The sequence below is a fragment of the Pongo pygmaeus genome, chromosome 10 (genome assembly GCF_028885625.2).
Source record: "Pongo pygmaeus isolate AG05252 chromosome 10, NHGRI_mPonPyg2-v2.0_pri, whole genome shotgun sequence".
NCBI classification, from domain to species: domain Eukaryota; kingdom Metazoa; phylum Chordata; class Mammalia; order Primates; family Hominidae; genus Pongo; species Pongo pygmaeus.
The window spans coordinates 5,889,315-5,912,737 of NC_072383.2; the positions used below are offsets into that span (position 1 = coordinate 5,889,315).

The 23,423-nt window shown below is 44.8% G+C and overlaps 1 protein-coding gene across 2 annotated transcripts in view; it reads right to left on the minus strand.

Moving 5' to 3' along the window:
* The window catches only part of ANO2 (anoctamin 2), a 395,453-nt gene that overhangs the window by 262,080 nt on the left and 109,950 nt on the right, over positions 1-23,423 (minus strand). For both annotated transcript variants that reach the window (XM_054444248.1, XM_054444249.2), the window contains 3 exons: positions 7,967-8,118; positions 5,951-6,005; positions 3,296-3,347 (listed from right to left, as the gene is read on the minus strand). In XM_054444248.1, coding sequence (XP_054300223.1) covers positions 3,296-3,347; positions 5,951-6,005; positions 7,967-8,118 — 259 coding nt within the window. The remainder of the gene's footprint in view (positions 1-3,295; positions 3,348-5,950; positions 6,006-7,966; positions 8,119-23,423) is intronic.

The window sequence follows — 23,423 nt, forward strand, 5'->3', positions numbered from 1 at the left end:
AAGTTCCTCACCTCCATCTGAGACCACCTCAGCCTGGACCTTATTGTCCATATTGCTATCAGCATTTTGAGCAAAGCCATTCAACAAGTCTCTAGGAAGTTCCAAACTTCCCCACATTTTCCTATCTTCTTCTGAGCCCTCCAAACTGTTCCAACCTCCACCTGTTACCCAGTTCCAATGTTGCTTCCACATTTTTGGGATATCTTTTCAGCAACGCCCCACTCTATTGGTACCAATTTACCGTAATAGTCCATTTTCATGCTGCTGATAGAGACATACCCGAGACTGGGAAGAAAAAGGACTTACAGTTCCACATGGCTGGGACTTACAGTTGGACTTACAGTTCCACATGGCTCGGAGGCCTCAGAATCATGGCGGGAGGGGAAAGGCACTTCTTACATGGTGGCAGCAAGAGAGAATGAGGAAGAAGCAAAAGTGGAAACCCCTGATAAACCCATCAGATCTCGTGAGACTTATTCACTATCACAAGAATAGCATGGGAAAGAACAGCCCCCATGATTGAATTACCTCCCCCTGGGTACCTCCCACAACACGTGGAAATTCTGGGAGATACAATTCAAGTTGAGTTTTAGCAGGGGGACACAGCCAAACCATATCAACTACCATCCATGGACTCACAGAACGTCTTATCCACTATCATGGTATTCCACACAGCATTGCCTCTGACCAAGGCACTCACTTTACAGCTAAAGAAGCGTGGCAGTGGACTCATGCTCATGGAATTCACTGGTCTTACCATGTTCCCCAACATCCTGAAGCAGCTGGATTGACAGAATGGTGGAATGGCCTTTTGAAGTCACAATTACAACACCAACTAGGTGACAATACTTTGCTGGGCTGGGGCAAAGTTCCCCAGAAGGCCATGTATGCTCTGAATCAGCATCCAATATATGGTACTGCTTCTCCCATAGCCAGGATTCACAGGTCCAGGAATCAAGGCACTAAAGTGGAAGTGGCACCACTCACCATCACCCCGAGTGATCCACTAGCAAAATTTCTGCTTCCTGTTCCCACAGCATTACGTTCTGCTGGCCTAGAGATCTTAGTTTCAGAGGGAGGAGTGCTGCCACCAGGAGACACAACAACAATTCCATTAAACTGGAAGTTAAGATTGCCACCTGGACACTTTGGGCTCCTCCTACCTTTAAGTCAACAGGCTAAGGAGGGAATTACAGTGTTGGCTGGGGTGATTGACCCAGACTATCAAGATGAAATCAGTCTACTACTCCACAACAGAGGTAAGGAAGAGTGTACATGCAATACAGGAGATTCGTTAGGGCATCTCTTAGTATTATCATGCCCTGTGATTAAGGTCAATGGGAAACCACAACAGTCCAATCCAAGCAGGAATACAAATGGCCCAGACCCCTCAGGAATGGTTTGGGTCACTCCACCAGGAAAAAAACCATGACCTGCTGAGGTGCTTGTTGAAGGCAAAGGGAATACAGAATGTTTAGTGAAGAAGGTAGTCACCAATACCAGCTACGACCACATGACCAGCTGCAGAAACGAGGACTGCAATTGTCATGAGTATTTCCTCCTTCTTTTGTTAAAAACATGTTTGTGCATGTATACACTTGCACTAAGAAATATCTTCATTTTATTTCCTTTTTCCTTTATCAAGTAACATAAGATTTATTGACCTCATATCAGCATTTAGGTATTGTTAACTTTATGTAATAGTATTTGGATTGGGGATGAGTGCATTTCCGGTTGTATGAAGGATAGCTGTATTATATTAGGCGTAATTATGACCTTATTATTGCTTTTATTTGAAGATTATGTATGATCTCAAGAGATGTGTATGGGTTCAAGTTGACAATGGGTGGGCTTGTGATGGCTAATACTGAGTGTCAACTTGATTGGATTGAAAGATACAAAGTATTGATCCTGGGTGTGTCTGAGAGGGTGTTGCCAAAGGAGATTAACACTTGAGTCGGTGGGCTAATGCTTAATAAACTATATATATATATATATATATATATATATATATATATATATATAATTTCTCTGTTTTTTAGGCTAATTCTCTCACCCACTTACTCAGCCTCGTCTCATCAGCACCGCGTTCCAGACAAATAACATAACATGGAAGGTCTGATTTTTAAAAACTGCATTGTTATTTGGAATCTTGTAGCAAGATGAATATAGCAAAGCAAATTTAAGCAAACATAATTGCCCTGTTGAGAGGTTAAGCACTATTCTAAAAAGACTATCATGGCATAAAACTCATTCTGATTCCTTCTCCAGCACTGTGCCCTGGGTACCCAGGCAGCTTACAAGCCCGACAACACACTCTCAAATATTAGCTAGCTAACATCATCATTATCATTGTTATTCCTGAGCCTGATCACCTCCTCTATTCAGCAGACAGGACTCCAAATGACTTTGAACTCTTTTCAACCTAAAGCTGCCTCAAAAGCCAAAGATTTGCCATCCCAGAGCGCATTCTGAAGGCAGCTCTCCCAAAGCTGTCAGAAGCCGCTTGGAGATGGCAGCACCTTGGAAACAAGGGTTCAACATGCTAGAATGACTCCTGTGCAAAAGGTGTTTGTGTGTGACGTTTTGGCACATTTTTCGAAAAAGCAGGCTCATGGGGTTATGGGCACAGCTCACATTGTACCTGGGCCATCACAGATGTCTTCCACACAATCCATCAGGATCTGGACTGCCTGCCTTATACTGCCTGCCTGATACTTGGTCCCAAATGCTTCCAAGACAATTACCCTAATATTTAAGAAACAAACCACAGGGCAAACAGATTCAGCCGGATATGGTGAGAAGAATGCTGAACTTAGAAGAGGCTCACTCAGACTCAGCCATCACGTGCTGTGTGGGCTTAGGACAGTCATGCACCCTCTCTGGAGGTTCGTCTCTTCTTACATAATATGAGGAGGTTGGACTGAAGGGCCTCTAAGATGCTTTTCTTGGGTTATTAGAAACTATTGGAAATGGTGAAAAACAGAGGAGCCACAGAATTATCCAGATAAAGCGGCAGGTGTGGGCGGTACAGGGAAAAGAGAAAGAGAAAGCCCGGAGACCTGGGATGAAGGCCTGGGAGAAGTTACAACAGCCTGGGAGCAGCCCCACTGAGAAATGGGACCCCCACTGCTCCTGGGGCCAAAGCAGGCTTCTCAGCCTAAGCTAAGCAGCCTCTCCGTGGGGGGCATTTGCTTGTTTTGTTCTTTGCTGCCCACCAAGGGAGCTGTTGAAAGCACGGGGCAGGAGCCGCCTCTGGCCCGTCAGCACCCTGCCCGCGGGCTGGGGTCCTTACCCATCGTGTTGTTGGCTCGGGAGCAGGCTGTGCGCTTCAGGATCTCATGCACCTAAAAGGGGACGACAGCAGAGCTGTGAGTGCCTCGTTCCCAACCCCCCGCCCTCCACCGTGCAGCACCCTCACCACTGCCTGGCAGGGGAGGGAGGCGCCCGGGCCCATTTGGAGCCAGGGCGAAGCCAAGCATGTGCCTGGCTCATGGCCCGCACATCAACCCCACTCAGACTTGAGGACTTTGAGGAAACAAGGGTTTTAAGCCCCACGCACACACCCCCCGCCCCTTCGCCCCACCCTGAGAAAAACAAATGAATAAAAGGCTAGAAATGGACGGCAGTCACAGAAAGTAAGGAAAACAGAGGAGCCCACCCCAGACCACATAGCCTCAGGATGGCTAGGAGGAAGCCCTGGGTCTGTGGAGTAAGGGACAGTGTCTGCCGCCCACATCGGGGAACCTCAGGGAAGGCAGGGTTCTGTCTGGCGGGTCCCAGGGAGGGGCGGGCCCCCTCCCCTGGCCTGGAGCCCGGCTGACAGGGAAAGCCAATGTGGTAGCAGAAAGCTCCGAACGTGGAGGTAGGTGCACAGGGTCCTGAGCAAACGCCAGGAGGGTCAGCTTGCATCTGTAATGGGGCCATCTCGCCGAGCTGCTTGGGGACGCCAGCCAGACCGTGCACAGGAAAGTGCTCTGAAACAGCAAAGGAGCTACCTCTATATTGGTCATTGATGTCTTTATTTCTCTGGTTTTTTTTTTCCTGGGTCCCCATATTGCCTCCCTGATCAGAGCATATCCATACACTTCCTCGAAGATTCATGTCTTAGAGCACAGTCCTAGGCACACAGCAGCTGCCGACTCAGTGGTTTCGCCTGCCTGAAGCCCTACATGCCCAAAACAGCCTACAGAATCCCCTGGCATAAGGGGCCTGCAGGGGACTGTGTTTCTTACACGGGAGGAAAGGGGTGCTTCCCACAAAACAATCAGGGAGGGACAAAGGTGGGTCAGTGTAAACCTGCTGGCCAACTAGTGACCTCCTGAGTCCCCAGCCTACGCCAGTCTATAAACAGATGCCCAGCAATGAAGTCTGCTTTGCAACAAACAGCTGAGGTGCTCAGACACCCACAAAGAAGCAGGCACAGAGGAGACATCCACAGATGTGGGTGAGGTCCTCCAACCAAAGTCCAGTGCAGAATAGACCCCAGGAAAAAACTTTTCCCCTGTTCTCAATGTGGGGTGGACTGAGGAAAGGAAGATGCTTCCAGAAGGAGAGATGAATGCTAGAAGATGTGTTATTCCATCATATTTACACTCCCATATTCCAGCCACAGCCTAAAGGGAGTGGTAAATAAATAACTACGGGGCCCAAGAGTGTTTAATTCTGCTCCTAATATAGTGCAGTAATTCAACAGCAATATTAGGAACAGCACTTATATGGCATTGTATTATTTTACGAGCACTTTGCAATTATCGAGTAATCTCCACAACACCTTATAACTCCCCCACAGTCGTGGGACCCAAGCCACAGTGAGATTTAATTGGCTTGTAATAGCATCAACCAAGAAAATGGGACGTTAATGCCTTTTTCCATTGGAAAAAAAAAGAGATCTATGCCCATTTTAACTCTGCCTAAAACACTAGGCTAAGGGATCTGAGATTTCCTCGCCCACCCTGCAAGTAAGAGTTAATGCCATGTTTGCAGTGTGCCTGGGAAATATCCTAGCCTCCTCTAATCACCTGTCCCTTCTTATTCATATATTTTCTTACCACCCTATTAGCTGGGAGGTCCTTCTAGGTATCTAATCCTCATTCTTCCTGTGGAAACTTCAGTTCTTTGGTAAGGATCAATGGAAATGCACTTCCATACGTCCTATGTGGGCATGTGTAAGTTTCTGGCATTCCTTGGGCCCCTCTTTCTCTCTTCTGCCCATAGGCTATGTGACCTCTAGGGTGATTGACAGAGAATAAACTGATGGGTGAATGAAGATGTTCTACAGCTCATGCAGGGGCCACAGAAACACAGGCCATATGCAGATTTTTATTAGAATCAATCATCCTACAAAATTCAAACACTTGACATAAAGGCAAAACGACTGTAGAAGAAGAGCTATGGTCACGAGCGTTGGCTTTCTATTGAATGAGCTGGTGATACTGTTCTTGGGTAAACTGGCTAACTAGCATTCCTTGTTATAGAAGTTCACATGACTCTGTCATGGGAGTTGAAAGAAGGGAAAATGCATAAACAAACACAGTGGCCCAACAATCAGAAGGACTAGTTCTAACACTAACAATCCTTGTTCTGATGCTAATGATTTATATAATTTTTTTTCAATGCATTGCTTCTCAGAGCCTCAGTTTCCTCAATGGTAAATCAAGGGGTTCACCTAACTAACGCCTGCACCAACTATGACCTTCTGTGTTTTTTTTTTTTTTCTAAGAAGAACTTTAATGGAGAACCCATAAAGAGAAGAAGACGCTCCTCTTGGGCAGTTATTTGCTGTTTCTTTTGTGGAATGGGGAAGCTCTTGCATACTCTTCTCGGTTGCTAGGCAACTCCAAGCAAATAACGGTGTGAGGTGGCAGGGAGGGTAAGAGAATGCCCTGCCAACGAGGAACTCAGCCCTTTCCCCATCCTCTTTCCTAACACAGTACACCCATTTACTTACAATGCGGCTGCGGGTGGCATTATCAAAGAAGGTATCCTTTTCCTGGATGTTGTACCTGGAGACACCAAGAGAACAGATGGCAAATTCATTTCATTACCCTTGCCCCAAGACCACTGCCACCCCAGGCCCACAACAAATCTTTAGAAAGCAACATAGCAAGACTTATGAGGTGCACACACACACAATGTTTATGCCCTTCTTGACTCCGTAATTCTAAAAATTCATCCTAGAAATTTATCTTAGGGAAGAAATTCAACACAAGGAAAGAAAAATAACATAAATAAAAAATGCTTATTGAAAAGGTATTTATAATAAAGATTATAGCAATAAGATGCAATGCCCAAATCTATAGGATAGGGTATCATGCAGTCATTGAAATTTATAATTATGAAAACTTTGTGTAAAGAAAAAGATTACACCATGTTAGAAAAATATTATATGATAAGTTTCCAAATGGAAAGTAGGTAAAAAAGATACTGGTGCATGAACAAAGACAGTAAAAAATACAAAACAAAAAGAGTATCATTTCAGGGTGTTGGGTTATCACTCTGATTCTTCAAAATTTGATTTAACGTCACTGTCATCTCATCCATTAGAAAAATCTTAATTATGCAAGGGCTGCGTCTGTTTTTAACTTCATACACTGAGCTTTCACTCAGAAAACAGTACATGAGGCATGTTTGTCATGCTGAGGAAGCTGTGCTGGAGGATGCACTGATGAAGGAAGGAAATATGCTCCCAGCACCCCAGGAGCCCCAGTCACTGGAATGTACGTTTCTCCAAGTAACTGACACAGAGTAGAACACGGTAACATGCAGACCATTGCTATGAAAGTTCAGAAGGTGAAGCACAGGCTTCTGGTTGGGAAGAGCAGAATATCCTTCAAAAGGAAGGTGTTGATGAATCGGTCTTGAAGGACAACAGAAGTAAAACGAAGGGAGGTGCATGGGAAGTGACCATTCAGATGCCAGCACCAGCATAAATGAAGGCCCAGCGAAGGGGACGCAGGGAAGCACCACAGGACACAGAAGGAGCAGCAAGCCACCAGTCACCATGCAAGGCCCAGCTCAGCCACTTAGGGCAGTGTGACCCTGGACGGACCTAGACTTTGGTATCTATAATAGCAGATAGTTAGATCTGGCCCACCACCTCACAAGGGGACATGAGGACTCAATGAGAGGGTAAATATATGCAAATGAAACAGCATATTCATGTGTGTAGGATAATATCAAACACAGCAAAGATGGATAGGAGATGGTCTCTCATGGACAGCAGAAACACTGCTCCACAACTTCCACCTCCTAAAATGAGAAGGTCCTTCTTTCTGTCCTCTCTGCCCTTCCATGCCCCGGCCTTTCCCTCTCTTGCTCCATTTTCTCATCACCCTTGATGGTTGTTTATTTTCTCATTAGCTCCTAGAGCAAAGTTGATGCTTGGCGGCTGCATCTCCCACTTCCCAGCTGTGGCTCCCCCTTCCAAACGTTTCCCAAGTGGCTATCTCTGTGAAGAGCTTTTATTCACTCTTCCTAGGCAGGGTGCAGGGACAGGGGAAGACCCCTGAGAGTCACTGAGTGTACAAGTAGGCAGCTGGAATCCAGAAACCCAGAAGCTTCATCCACCTTCTCTCTGGTTTATCATATCCTGTTGAAACCCTATTAGACTGGCAATTGGGCAGAAGGTTTTCCTACAGAAGATACACAGGTGTCTGACCACCTTCTCACAGAGTTCCAAAGTTTATTGTTGGCTGCTCCCTGGTTTGCCCTCCATCCTGCAAAATGGTCAAATGGTGGATTTCCTGCTGGACAATCACCCTCGGCTGTTTGGGATAATCTCACATGGGGAGGGGGTTCACAAAGCAGGCACAGGGACAATGTCACCGTGAGAGCATGCTTCCTACTCTCTCTCCCAGGCACTGGGGCACTCACTTTGGGAGCCCCAGGGCTGAGTCATAGAACAGTATTCAATTTTCCTTCCCATCCCTTCCTACATCCCTGCTCCAGCAGCTTCAATACTCACAGGTACATCTTCTCCCTGGAGAATGGGTAGGAGAGGTTTTTCATCTTGTTGTTGCTGTGTTCTGGAACTCGGGGCTGCAGAGGCGAGCTCAGCTTCTGCAGAGCTGCGCTGAACTTCTTTGCAATGCTGCCTCCTGCTTTGATCTCATACATCTATGAAAGGAAGAGCCACAGGTCTGAAAAGGGGGCCACTTCCAGCAGAGAGGAATGGCTTCACAAAAAAAAAGCTGCATGGACACAGATTCCTAGAGGTGAACATTGGAGAGAGGAAGAGACTGGGAGAAATAAGAAGGCGGGCCTTTCCCTTTTCCCCAGCGCTTTCACAAGGACCTGGACTCTGGACTTCTCTCAATCCTTTGAGCTCATGGAGGTGAGAAGTGCAGAGAAATAAGTGAGGAGTCCAAACTTTCTATATGACTCGAATCATCTTAGAAAAACTGCACACCTACTATGTGACCCTACTAGGTGCTTGACACAAATTAGCTCCAATGCTTACAGCAACCCTGCTGGGTAGGTAATACTATTTCCATATTATGATGAGGCAATTAAGGCTCAGAGAGGTGAGGCGAATTAACAAAGGCCACATAGACGGGAACTGGGTGACAGAGCTTGGATTTAACTCATGTCAACCTAATCCAAAGTCTGTACTCTAAAACTGCGCCACGCTTCTATGTGATCATCCAGCATCACGTTCTTTGTGTTTTTCTTAGGAAACATCTGTGTTTAAATGAGTTTGCTTTCAAAGTATTAAACATTTAATGAGTACCTGCCTTGAGTAAGGCATAGATTTAGTACCAAGGTAATTGTTAATATTTATAGTGCATACAGTTTTTTTATAATGCATAGCATGCTTTGCATACATTATAGCTTTGGATCTTTATAATTTGCAAATGGAGTCATTGAGACACAGAGGTTGTATTTCTCATAGCAAAGCTGTGATAAATTGATGATGGCCACACATTTTTTACAGATATTCTTTTAAGAGGTAGCATCTCTGTTCCCACCCCCCCTTGAATCTGCATTGGCTCTGTGGATGTTTAACCAGTGGAGTATAGCAGGAGTGACACTATGCCAGTTCCATCCTTTAGAACGGGGTCCCCAATCCCCGGGGCCACAAACTGACCGGTACTGGTCCATGGCCTGTTAGGAACCGGACCACACAACAGGAGGTGCGTGGTGGGTGAGCAAGCATTACCGCCTGAGCTCTGCCTCTTGTCAGATCAGTGATGGCATTAGATTCTCATAGGAGCATGAACCTTATTGTCAACCGCACGTGTGAGGGATCTAGGTTGCATGTTCTTTATGAGAATCTAATGCCTGATGATCTGAAGTGGAACAGTTTCATCCTGAAACCATCCCTGCCACCACCACCCCTACCCTTGATCCATGGAAATACTGTCTTCCATGAAACCAGTCCCTGGTGCCAAAAAGGTTGGGGACCACTGCTTTAGAAGATGGGCAGCCTCAGCCTTGGTCCACCTGATCCCTTGAAGCCCTAAATCACACCATAAGAAGTCTACGGAGGTGTCCTGAAAGTACCCAGTAAGAGAAAGGCACTTAGCTGAGCCCAGTCTTCCAGCTGCCCTGCCAAGCAGCAGGCATACAACTAAAGCCTTCCTGAACCCTCCCGTCCATCCCACCTCCAAGCTGGCTACCACCAAGCGACCCCAGTCAACACCATATGAAGCAGAATAATCACCCAGCCCAGCTCTGCCCAAGTTCCTGAACAAAAAATCATGAGATAAAATGAAATGACTGTTGCTTTAAGCTACTAAGTGTGGGCTAATCTGTCAGGCTGCAATAGACATCCAGAACAAGAGGCAACATCCAGACCCTCTGACTCAAAATCCTATTTCCTTCTCTACCATGATAGCTTCACGTTACTTCAATGCAGAGGGGCAGTAAGACTGGTATGAAATACTTGTCTTCATACTTGGGCACCTGAAATACTCACTAAGATAGAATGAGAAAATGCCACAAAAGTTATATAAAGTACTTTGAGGGTTCAAAGAAAGGAGGCAGCACATTCAGTTGAGGAATTAGAAACACGTTTCGCTGAGGGAGTAGCATTTCAGTTGGATTTGGCAGAAGGGTAATCTTCTTCCGTTACCATTTTGTTCTTTAATAAAATAATGATAAGTAAGGACAGGGCAAGAGCCTCCCTAGTCTAACAACTGAAACATAACCACAGTTTATTTAGTTCTTCTAAACCTTTTTCTATGCATTTTGATTTAATTTCAATTACAAAATTAACACAGTTCAGGTAAACGAACAAGCTTAAACCATTAAAGTATATTAACTAAATGTTAGGAGTTTCCTTTGACTTCCAACTCAATTCCCACCCTCCTTCTCCAAAGGGAACCTCACTTAACCATTTGGAATATATTTAATCCCTACTCTTTCCGTATAGATAAAACTAGGTTCCTTCCTAAGCAACTGTGACCCTTCTTCACATATTCCTCTATAATTTGCTTTTTTTTCATTTAGCATCATATTATAGGTATCTTTCCAGGACAGTTTGCATACAGCTACTGTAATGGATGTGTAGTATTACACAGTAGACATGAATACTAATTTGTTTAGCCATTTCCCCAATGACAGGCATTTATTTCATTTTATATATGTTTTATATCTTGTTTTGTTTATATTTCTGTTAACGTTAACTTATAAATACTTTTGATTAATAAGGCTTGAACAGATAAAGGCAAAGACATTCTAGACAAACAAAAAAGTGGAAAGTTCAAGCTGTGTTTAAGGAGGTTACATGGGCTGGTTTGCTTGGACAAAGGGGTTCTGATGGGCAATAGTGACAATCTTCATGTGCAACAATCTTCTGTTGCCTTGTGCAGCAGATCTCCATGAAACTCAGCTGGGGCAAACTGAGACGAGTGCATGGAGATCTGCTACACAAGGCAGTGGAAGACAGTGAAGAGTGTGAACGGTGACAAAACCAGAGCCGTGAATTAAGAAGATAATCAAGTGAGTTGTGTAAGAAGACAAAGAGTAAGCCTGCCTTCTGAAACAAGGAGATTGTTGATTCTAGTAGCATATACAATTTACTAAGCATCTCCTGTGGGCCTGGCTTTCAATGTACTTTAGTGCTAATCTTAAAATATGTTGCAAAGCCAAGAGAGTTAAGTATCTCAGCCAAGATCACACAGATAGTGTAGACAAGTTAATAACCGATGGGGTTTAAAACCCCTGGCAAAGCCCGTGTTCTTGACTGCTTTACTCCACTGTTTGATTTGTAAAATGTGAGTTGTCATGGGGAAAAACAGTGTACAACTTACAATATTGCCTCTATTGTTGTAAGGTCTTGACCTTTCTACCAAACCTCTCCTTCACACACATTAGTCACTGCAATGCACAGAACTCATCTCTCAGGTGTCTCTGGCCTGGAGGGATGGAGACAGAAAGAAGACCACCTCACACTGTCACAGCACACCTCTTATAGGCCATTCAGTGCAGGTTCTGACCAGGCAGCTGACCTGCACTGAGACTATGGAGTTCACCATACCATACCCACATGTCTTTAAATGGCATGTGTGTGGTAATTAGTTTCAGAGTGGGAGGGAAGCTGATGGACTCTGTCCTCCAGATGCCTTTGAATGGCAGATTTAGATCAACCAGGACTATTCCTTCTCTGTCCACTCCTCTCCGTCTCCACCTCTGCTACCCTAACCTAAACATCTTTTAGTAGTTTACAACAATAAGTTGTCTATAACCAGTCTCTCCACATTTTCTCTTGCTAAGGGTTGCCAGATCTAACAAATAAAAATACAGGATGTCAAATTAAACGTGAATTTCAGATAAACAATGAATAATCTTTAGCATAATTAGGTCCCATGCAATATTTGCAACCTACTTAAAACTTTTTTAAAATACAGTTAAAACAATAAATTTTTAATGTAATTATGTCCCATGTGGTATTTGGGACAGACATGCACTAAAAAAGTATGCATTGTTTATCTGAAATTGAAATTTAACTAGGCATCCTGTGTTCTATCTGACAATTCTACTCTTGCCTACCTCCAATTCAGTCTCTACACTGGAGCCCAAGTGAGGTTTCTGAAGCAAAAATCTAATCTTCTTGCCTCCTCATTAAAAAGCCTTCAACAGTCACTCACTGCTCTTAGGAAAAAGACAAAACTCTTAACACATCCCATGGAACCTGTAGAAGTCTCCATATTGTCCTTTCCGTGTAGTTCCTGCTGACTGCACCCAGACACTGGCTGAGCTGGGTACATCTCCTCCCCAGCCCCTATGGCTCCCACCTCCCCACCCCCCACTCACTGGCTCACCAAGCTCTGTTCACAATGAGGTCTCGTGTTATTGTCACTTCCTGGGAAAAAGCCTTTTTTGGCTTCCCAACAATGGCAAGTCCCACCTTCACTGTATTTCATGAGCCCTAATTCCTTTTTTTCATAACACTTGTCACAGTTGTAATTTTATACTTATTTGAGTGATTGATGAATGTCCAACCATCCCTACCAAACCATAATCCCATGAGGACAGGATACTGTCCAAAATGTTCCCTATTATTTTATGAATGAATGAATGAATGAATGAATGAGAAATCTCTGGAGATCCAGCATTGATGACAGCAGTTGCTGTCACTGGAGGAGCCCAGACTGGGATCCAAACAGTCATAAGACAACTGGTCTGGTCTTGGTAGAAATAAACCAGGCTAGAGGTGAGCCAAAAGCCTAAGGCCTCTGATAGGTCAAAAGCCTCCCCCTCCTGCCCCTAACAAGTGCAAAGGCACCCAGGAGTGCAGCACCCACAGGGGCCAGGAATGCCTGCATTTAGTTGATGCAGATTTCTAATCCATCAATTGTTTCAGGGTCTGGGTCTGGCAGACATTCAGCTGAGAACCTCCAGGCAGTTCCTGAGCCTCACCTTGGCAATAGATCTGGTAGGGCTCACCTAGAGAAATGGGCTAAAGGGAGTGGGCTCCTGCGCTGTTTTTACTGGGACCAGGAGTGGGACTGGGGTAAGTTTTGACTGTTATGCTCCATATCACTGAAAGGAATATTGTCGGCTGCCTTCAACAGTGTGGAAGGCCAGAGTCCCACCAGAAACCTCATGGTAACATCAACTGCATAGCCCTGAACAAGACCCTACACAAACATCTCCAGGCTGAAACACCACAGCAGACTTGTGTTGGAAGAAATTTCCAGACTTCAGGGACTCTGTCGGGGGATGGACCAGGTGCATAGCCACAATAAAACACACACAGGTCTCCCCCGTAGTACCACACCATACACACTGGTCTTGAGGCGAGGGACCTGCTTCCTGCCTCCGAGCTGTTGTGCATGTTACCTGTTCCTGAGACTTTCTCCCTCCTCTCCCGCCTGGATGACTCCTGCCTCTCCTTCACCACAAGGCTCATGTGCCAACCCTCCCAGGAGCCCTTCCTTGCCCTCTCACTTTCTTCCATGCTTCCTTGGTACCCCGTGGATGAATACCCGCCTCATAAAATATATTACGGTTTGCTTTCCTTGACTTATGCATGTCTCAAATTCTCAGCTGATTTGTCTGTCTGCCCAACAAACCATGGACTTACGGAGAGTAGGGACCCTGCCCGTGTGCTGGCACACAGTGGGGACAGGAGGCTGCCTCTTTGCTGACACCAGTGAGATGTGCAGGTTTGAGCAAGTCATACCCTTCTCCCAGCTTCTTCATCTCCGAAGGGAAAACAAGGGAAACTCTACTTCCTACCATGATGGAGTAACAGGGACCCATTTAATCTCCTGCCTAAAACAACCAAAACACCCAAACAAAATACATGAAATAATGATTTTCAAGATACTGGACATCAGGCAATGAAAGGCAGTGATCCCTGAGAGATGGGAGACAGACAAGGGGAGCCCTATGAGTCCAGCTCGCTGCCTTGGGAGAGGAGGGGAGACAGGTGGAGCCCAGGAAACTCCCTGAGTTGAGAAGACTGTGCTCTAAGTCTAGGGAGACCAAGGCAACTAGACAGGACAGAGCACCCCAGAGATCTACAGAAGGTCCCCTGTGAGTATTTAGCCCATGAGTGTGAGGAAAGTACCCAAGACTGGAGAGGGAACGGTCTGAAAGGGAATAGCACTTATGCCCACCAGCTGTACGGGAAAATCCCCTAATTCACAGGGCACTGGGTAGTATGCTCAGATGACTCGGCAATGGAGGATAATTTGCCTCAGACTGAGCGCTACTCCAGACCCACCTAACAAATTATAAAAGAGAGAACTGGACTAAATACTTTAAAAAGTATTGTCCAAGGTTACCACTCCATGGCTCTGAACATTTAATGAAAAAGAAACGTTCATTCATGGCACAAGCATCTCTGGGTACCTCCTAGATGTCCAATCCCGAGCTTGGTGGTTGATTATGGTAAGCCCTGGAGAAACACAAGGATGATAACAAACCCTTCCATGTATGGAATGTTTTGCAGTGTACCCAGCACTTCCCTGAGCATCATTTCATCCACGGTCCATACAAACTCTGTCAGGTGTGCCTGCCAGGTAGGATTAGCATCTCTACTTTATAGATGAGAACACTGAGATCAGAGGGGCTGGGAACGGCCACAGTCAGTGGTAAAATCACGCCAGGAACCCAGGCTTCCTGCCTTCCCCTTCTAGAGCCCTTTCCTTCAACCTAACATCCTTTGATCCTTGGCTGGGCTCCACGGACTGCCCCTGAGAAGAAAGTAGGCTGTAGTGCCCCTTTCCACGCCGGCCAAACCCAGCAGCCCAGACTCTCCTCTTTACTTCAGCAGGATCCAGGAAAGACACCCCAATCCTCTTTATTATTATTAATACAATCAGCAGTGGCATCATTATTACTGTTATTCTTGGATATCAGAGAATTATGAACAACCTTAGAAATGGCGAGACACATGTTAGCCAGCTGTTCCCCATTATGCCCTCCCTGGGTACATGATACGCCTTTCATGTGCTTAAAATCATAAATAATTTTTAAAATATGTTGCTCTTATTTTTTATTCCAGGGCTCAAATGTGGTTCTCATAAAAGCTCACTTTGGCCTCACTGTTACAGTCTAAGGGGTTTACTGTCTTTTCTTACTTCTTTTTTCCTCCTTGTCTCCCTCAGCCTCTCCTCTCCAGAGGGGCACAGCAGTGTGGTCTGAGGGCTGATTTGTTTCCTTTTTATATTAAAATCATGTGCTTTCCTGGGGTGCGGGGAATGAAGCTACATATATTGGACAGTATACAAGGCACTGTTCCCACTTTACAGATTAAAACCACTGAGGCACAGAAAGTTTTACTAACATACCCAAGGTGCACAAACATTGGGAGATCCAATGACCCCGAAGATCAAGGAAAAGGTCTAACAGCGTAAGATAAAAACAACATAATCTTAATGACCCATGAGTCACTAATATCTGCAGAGGCCTAAGAGTGTCTCTCCCAGCAACAGGCAGGAAAGGTCACCCAGGAGGAATGCAGAACAGACGTAAGAACAGAACGTGTGCCGCAGCTGGGAGCACCCGTGCCGACAGAAATTAATGCCCATCGTCTGCCTCTTTTTATTTATTGATGCTTTCCTCTGCTGCTCCTCCAGTCGCTGGATCATCGAAGTTCCGTGGTTATTACTTATGGTATCTTACTCATCTTGAGAGGTAGGGCTGGGCTGAAGATGATCATTACACCTTTCTACTCAGCCTAATGGCTCAGACACACAGAGAAGCGAAACAGTAGGAAAGGGGTACAAGTCACCAGATGGGCAAGGATGGAAGATTCTGGAGCTGAAGAAGGGAGGAGCAAAAGAGGCCAAAAATGCCATGGAGTGCACCCACTTTTCTCCCCGCCAGGTGGTGCCTGCAAGAGGCACACAGGCACACACTGAGCCAGAACCTGAGGGGTTCCATGCTGCTGAAATCTGTCCCTGCTCGTTTGCTGCACATTCACACATGCAAGTGAGTGTTAAGCCTTTCAGCGATCAAAAGGGAAACAGCGCCAGGAGCAGCCAAGGTCAGCTACAACCTGGAGCCAGAGGAAGACTTCCTCTGTGCACACCAAGAACAGCGAGAACAGGGGCTGACCATTCCCCTCCGCCCCACCTGTGTCCACAGGTAAGTTTCCCCTCAGCAACAACACTGAGTGTAGACAGACAGTGATATAGTTACACAATGTACATTCTCCGATGTCTAATTCTGTATTTGTTTATGGTTTTTGATTCTGTTGTCAGTAGGTCCTCTACACATGAATGAATGTTTGCTGACTTAGAAAAGTTGGGATTAAAACCAAACTTTTAAAATTACATGGCTGACAAGGCCTCTTAGGTGCCATGCCTGCTGCCTCCCTTGGCAGCCTCAGCCCTGCACCCCTCTCTGAGCTGCCCCCACCCTGGCTCCCCTCAGTTCCACACACAGTCCAGGGTTTTCTTACCTTGGGGCCTGTGGGCATGTCCTTCCCTCTTCTGGAAGGTTCTCACCTGATCTTCCCACCCACAGACTCCTATCCGGTGCTCACATTTCAGCTTAAATGGCACCTTCTCTTCCTCTCCCCCACTACCATCTAAATGAGTCTTCTCTGGTTGGCTCTCTCATCATACCCCAGTCTTTTTCTTCTGTGGGTGCCTCCCAATTTATTTTACTTTTTATTTTTTATTTTTTTGAGACAAGATCTCACTCTGTCACCCAGGCTGGAGTGCAGTGGTACGATTATAGCTCACTGCAGCCTCAACCTCCTGGGCTCAAGTGATTTTCCCACCTCGGCCTCCTGAGTTGCTGGGACCACAGGTTGCATGCCACCATACCCAGCTAACTTTTTAAAAATTTTTTTAGTTTTAGTAGAGATGAGGTCTTGCTTTGTTGGCCAGGTTGGTCTTGAACTCCTGGCCTCAAGTGATCCTCCTGCCTTGGCCTCCCAAAGTGCTGGGATTATAGGTGTAAGCCGCCATGGCCTGCCTTGCCTCCCAATTTATAACTAGCCATACAACATCTGAATCCTCCCCACACCAGTGGGGCCAGGGAACAGTTATTAGCACCACTATATCACCAGCCCTCAGCAAAGTACCTGGTGTATGGTAATACTCAATAAATATTCATTGGATGGTCAGATGGGGGGATGGAAAATGTAACTTTCCAAAAGATCTCTTACACACAATCTGTCTCCATTAACTGAAGGAGTCCTTTAGCAAAGGACCCAGATCAGGGCAGCTATAATGCTACATGTGCCACCATGATGCCCTGCCCTTTTTCTGGCAGGCAGCCCTCAGGGAGCACAGGATTCCTGCCTATTGCCCTTGGATGCAGCCTCAGAATCCAACTCAGCATCACCCTCCAGCACGTCACCACCACTGGGTGAGATCTGGTGTGCATGACTCACTCTTTTGTTCACTACCAGCATTTATTTAGTGCCTGCTGTACACCAGGCACTGTTGTGGGTGCTGCTGATAAAACGGTTTAGAATAACTTGCTATTGTAACACATTTTCATATTTTTAACTTCACTGTTTCTGGGCCCTGAGTCACACCTGTCCACTGAAAGGCCTCCACGTAGTCAACCAGGCCTGGGGTCTTCCCAGGCTTATATGCACATCCGCAACACGGCCGTGACCATCTCAGGTTCCTCACAGGAACTGCAGCACTTAGGTACTACCAATTATTTTTTCTTATTTTTGACAGTGAGAAGCATTACAGAAAACAAAATGAATAAAAGCATTCTGCACTCTTTCCAGTCTATTTAAACAGCAATCAAAGCAAACAAAGAACACACACCAAAAAGCCCATAAAGGTATTAAATATAAACTCTACCCTCCCAGCTGTCCCTCTATTGAAAACAAATGTTAGAGAACAGGCAATGAGAGCAAGAGGAAGACTCCACCTATAGCCAACCAACCCTATGTAAACGGCATCAGTTCTAGCTCATTTAAAAAGTTACTGACAATAATAATAACAAGAATCTGTCCAGAAAGTAATGTTGAAGACTGAGTTGGCAGCAAACCTCCTTCCCACGACCGAGGATCTGCAAGTTCTCCATCCTTAATAAAACTCAGGCCAGGCGCGGTGGCTCACACCTGTAATACCAGAACTTTGGGAGGCCAAGGTGGGCAGATCATTTGTGGTCACGAGTTTGAGACCAGCCTGGCCAACATGGTGAAACCCTGTCTCTAGTAAAAATACAAAAATTAGCTGGGCATAGTGGCGCACACCTATAATCCCAGCTACTTGGGAGGCTGAGGTATGAGAATTGCTTGAACCTGAGCGGCAGAGTTTGCAGTGAGCCGAGATTGCGCCACTGCACTCCAGCCTGGGTGACAGAGCGAGACTCCATCTCAAAAACAATAAAATAAAACAATAAAATAAATAAATGCCAACAACAAACTCAGAGAATTTCTCCTGATTTTTCTTTCTGGATTTACTGAACTATCAAAAACAATTCTGATAAAGGAAGGAGTTGGTCAGGGTGAGGAGGGAACATGGGGCAACTCCTATTGCTGAATTTCACATGGCCAGTATACAGCTGTGAGCTGAAACATCTCTTATCATCCTGAGCGACTCTGCTAGGGATCACAACCCAAACAAGATGCTGGGCGGGGGAAGCATCAATGGGTTAATCAACCTGGTGTTTATTGAGCAAATATTGTTTGAGGAACACCATACTAGAGTTTGCAGGGAACACGTAAGAGATATAAACCATAGTACTTGCTCTCAGGGGGTTTATGATATATTTGGAAACACCAGAGTTAGGACCTGAAGCAGCTGAAGAAAAACTAACAGGTAAGATAAATACTGACTGTTGACTAAGAGTCCAGAAAAGGTAATATCAGTTTGGGCTGAAGGAATAAAGAAAGGTCTATGAAGGAGGTGAGATTTAGGCTGGGAAGCAAAGGATGAGTAGTATTTGTTTATTCAGACAGGAATGGGAAGAACATTCTAGGACCAACGACAAATACTTAAAGCATCTGGAAAGGCTCCAGCCCATGGAGGAAAGAGTAAAGTACTCTGCTTGGACGAGAGTCTAAATCAGGGAGCTCCATCTAGGCTACACAGAGAGGCATGGTTTGGAGAAGAGCAGTCCAGCATGGGTAAACCCAGAGAAAGCCCGGTGACATTACCAGGCATGGGGACACAGGGCAGTTTCAGAATAGGCACCACAGGCAAAGTGTACTACCGTATTTAGAGCAAAGCTTGAAGAGGTGACAGACGTACGACACTTTTACTCTTAGATATCTGTGAACAATCAGAATGTAACTGACCCCAAAAGGTAACTGTCCTCAGGCCCCTCAGCCAACATCAATAACAGAGGAAAAAATAAATTCACAAATTGTCATTTGCTTTACATGTAGACCACAGCATTTTAAAGCTATGACAGATAATTTAGGAGCTAATCTTCTTACTGTACAGGTGAGAAAGCTGTAATCCAGGAATGTGGAATAACTCACTGAGCAAGACAATATCATTTTTAAAAATGACCAATGAAATCTGTTGCCTCTCCTAGACCAGGATTCTTTAATCTAGGATGGAATTCCCCAGAGTATGTTCTGCAGAACATTGGTTCCCCAGGATATTCATAGGTGTTCAAGTGTTCAGCAGAAAAAGGCCTGAAAAAAATTGAACCAGTTTTTGTTTGCGTGTTTGTTTGGTTTTTTATTTTTTTTTTTACTACAAGGCTTCTCAAAACTTTTGACTGTTCTGGTAAATTGTAATCATTAGTGTTTTCTGAATTAGGAATTTTTTTTTTTTTTTTTTTTTTTTTTTTTTTTGTAAAACCAAAGACTAGGCTGGGCATGGCACCTCACACCTGTAATCCCAGCACTTTGGGAGGCAGAGGTGGGTGGATAACTTGAGCCCAGGAGTTCGAGACCAGCCTGGGCAACATGGGGGAAACCCTGTCTCTACCAAAAATTAGCCAGGCATGGAGCTGTGTGCCTGTAGTCCCAGCTATTCAGGAGGCTGAGGGGGAGAAACACCTGAGCCCGGGAAATCAAGGTTGCAATAAACCATGACTGTACCACTGCACTCCAGCCTGGGCAAGACTTTTTTGAGACTTTGTCTCAAAAAAAAAAAAAAAAAATGGCCTGGCACGGTGGCTCGTGCCTGTAATCCCAGCACTTTGGGAGGCTGAGGCGGGTGGATCACGAGGTCAGGAGACCAAGACCATCTTGGCTAACATGGCGAAACCCTGTCTCTACTAAAAATACAAAAAATTAGCTGGGTGTGGTGGCGGGCGCCTGTAGTCCCAGCTACTCGGGAGGCTGAGGCCAGAGAATGGCATCAACTCAGGAGGCAGGGCTTGCAGTAAGCCGAGATCACTCCACTGCGCTCCAGCCTGGGCGACAGAGCAAGACTACATCTCAAAAAAAAAAAAAAAAAAGAAGAAGAAAAAAAAAATCCAAAAGAAGAACAAAGACTTTCATTCTAAAAAATACACTTTGAGAAATGCCATTCTAGACCACACTATCCACTAACTCAAGTCCAATTATGGATTTTTCAGTAAAGTGAGAGAGTAGGAGCATGGCTTTGGAGTCAGACAGACATGATTTTGAGTCCCTGACTATCTCCTTCAAGCTGTGTGACCTGGGATAAGTTTATTAACCTCTCTGAGTTTCAATTTTCTCATCTATAAAATGAAGCTAACGCTCATCCCTACCTCATATCGTTGTTGTGAAGGTAAAAACAAATCATGTACGTAAGGCTCTTACGAAATGGTCTAGCACATGGGATGCAGTATTAACTATATTTAAAACTCAATTAATTTATCTATTTATCAACTTATACCTATAACTATAAGTCTTTTGATCTCAAGATAATTTGTTTTGACTGGCATAATTCAAAGCGGTTTTATGAATCTTTTTCCTCAAAGTCAAGTGTAAGAATTATGAAACATGGACAAGCTTTAAAACATGCTAATATCCTTCTTTGCAGACACCTCTTACTGAGGCAGAAGCTGTTACTTAATTACTGTATTTGGAAATAGAAGTATAAATAGGAAAATAATTCTTGAGTGGAGTAAGCTCTTCTTGACACGAGCCACACTGGGTCTCCTTCCACCATTCATAACAAGGTGAGCCTCTACTTCTATTCCATCAAACAGAAATGGAACATGAAAAAGTCATCATAGACATGCCAAGGTCATGCAGGAAGATCCATGCACCAAGTCTCTTCCATAAAACTCCCAAACCCAATGACAACAAATAAACAAGACTACTCCAAGTTATCTTAGAATCTGCAAAGTGGATTCTTGGAATACAGAGAAAGCCAACAAGCCTACCAGAGACCTAGGTCTTCAATTGTCTGCTTACTGTTTCCTGCCCAGAAGAAGAGTGTATTAGTTTCATAGTGCTGCCATAACAAATTATCACAACATAAATTTATTCTGTCACAGTTGTGAAGGTCACAAGTCTGAAATCAAGGTATCAGTGGGGCTGCACTCCCTCTGAAGGCTATAAGGGAAAAATTATTTCTTGCCTCTTCCAGCTTTTGATGGCCCCATGCATTCTTTGCTTTAAGCCTGCATAATTCCAGTCTCTGCCTTCTTCATATAACCTTCTCCCCTCTCAAATCTCTTTCTACCTTTCTCTTATAGGGATACCTGTCATTGGATTTAAGTTCTATTCTAAATCCAGGATGATCTCATCCTGAGATCCTTAACTAATTATATCTGCAAAGACCTTTTTTCCAAATAAGATTATATTTACAGGTTCCAGGGCTAGGACTTGGACATATCTTTTTGAATGCCACTATTCATTCCCTAACAAAGAGGATTATTGACTTTCAAAGTACAAGCCTTGTGATGGTTCATTTTATGTGTCAACTTGACTGGACCATTGGGTGCCCAGATATTTGATAAGACATTCTGGGTGTATCTATGAGAGTGTTTTGGGATGAGATGAGCATTTGAGTCAGTAGGCTGAGCAGAGCAGATTACCCTCCCGAATGTGGTTGGCCTCATCCAATCAGTTGAAGGCCTGAATAGAACAAAAAGGCTGACCTTCCCACAGTTAAGGGGAAACTCTTCCTGCCTGACTGCATGAGCTGGGACATCAGTCTTTTCCTGCCTTCAAACTTGAACTGAAATATCAGTTCTTGGGTCTTGAGGCTGCTGGAGCTTCTTCATTGGCTTTCCTAGTTCTCAGGTCTTTGGACATAGACTGGAACTATACCATCAGCTCTCCTCGCATGAACTGCAGATCTTGAGACTTCCCAGCCCCCATAATTGTATTAACCAATTCCTCATAACACCTCTCTCTCTCTCTCTCACTCTCTGTGTGTGTGTGTGTGTGTGTGTGTGTGTATGTGTGTGTGTGTCCTGTTGGTTCTGTTTCTCTGGAGAACGCTAACTGATACAAGCTGCAAATCTGGATAACTGAGAAATAAGAGGTGCTGCAGTCCTGGCTGAGTAGAGTCCCTGAGGCCGGGCGAGCACCATGAGCCAGGAAGAGGTCCTCCTGTGAAGCTTTTGCAAAACCCAGGGCTACCAAGTCAGAGTCTCTAGAGAGACAATAACAAGTACCTGAGAACAATTTGCAATCATTTCCAAAGCTAAATGGAATTACCTTTCCCTCCTAAGAGGCCACTGAAGCTAACTAAAATGCCAAGTTTCTTTGCTTTTTAACTGGAATTCTATCAGCTCAGTGTGGAAACACCAATTTTTTTCACACTGATAAATAATGCTTAATAGCAATTACATATGTTTTCTGTTCAGGAAAAGAAGATAACTTATTCTTTAATAAATGCAGTTTATTAGACATAAACATTTCAAAACATGGGTTCAACTGAAAAGAATTAAAGTGTCAGTGGCATTTCTGCTCGAACCTTTATCTTTGAACCCAGTTAGCTCCTCAGAAATTTGCAGACATTACTCTGTATTCAACCCTCCCTCAACTACAGTTTAACATTACATCCTCAGTTTTATCCAGAATCAGTGCAAGCAATGGTCACATGAAGAACATTGCAGAAGCTTAAGTAAACTTATTACTGAAAACATAGTCCCTTGTATTGTTCATGTCCTTTACAACAGGAAAAATTTGCCTCCTTTGGCAAAACAGATGCTGATTCCTACAGACGACTGTGAGCCACAGTCCTTTCTGTCTTGGCTACCAGAAAGCCCAGAATGCAACCCTGTCTCACCTGCATCCATCACCCTTATTTTTAGTTTCCACTATCATCATTTCCCTTGCATTTCCCTACCTCCCCTCCTCCCCAGTTACATGATTCTTTTTATCTGTCCTTTTACAACCAAAATTCTTTTGGTTGTAACCCATCTCAAGTCCATTTTAGGAAACAGACTAAGACATGAATCAAGTAACCCCAGGTTAATGGGGGCAGAGCCAAGAGTAGAACTCAAGGTGGACCACTTGTCACGTTTGCTGTCTCTCCCTTAAAATGGGTGCCTTCAAGCTCTGCCTCCTGCACCACGGGACCCCACTAGTCTTCTCACTGGCTTTCCCAGCAACTGCACTGCAGACCTCGCAGGTGGAGCCATCGTGTTGACAGATGCCCCAA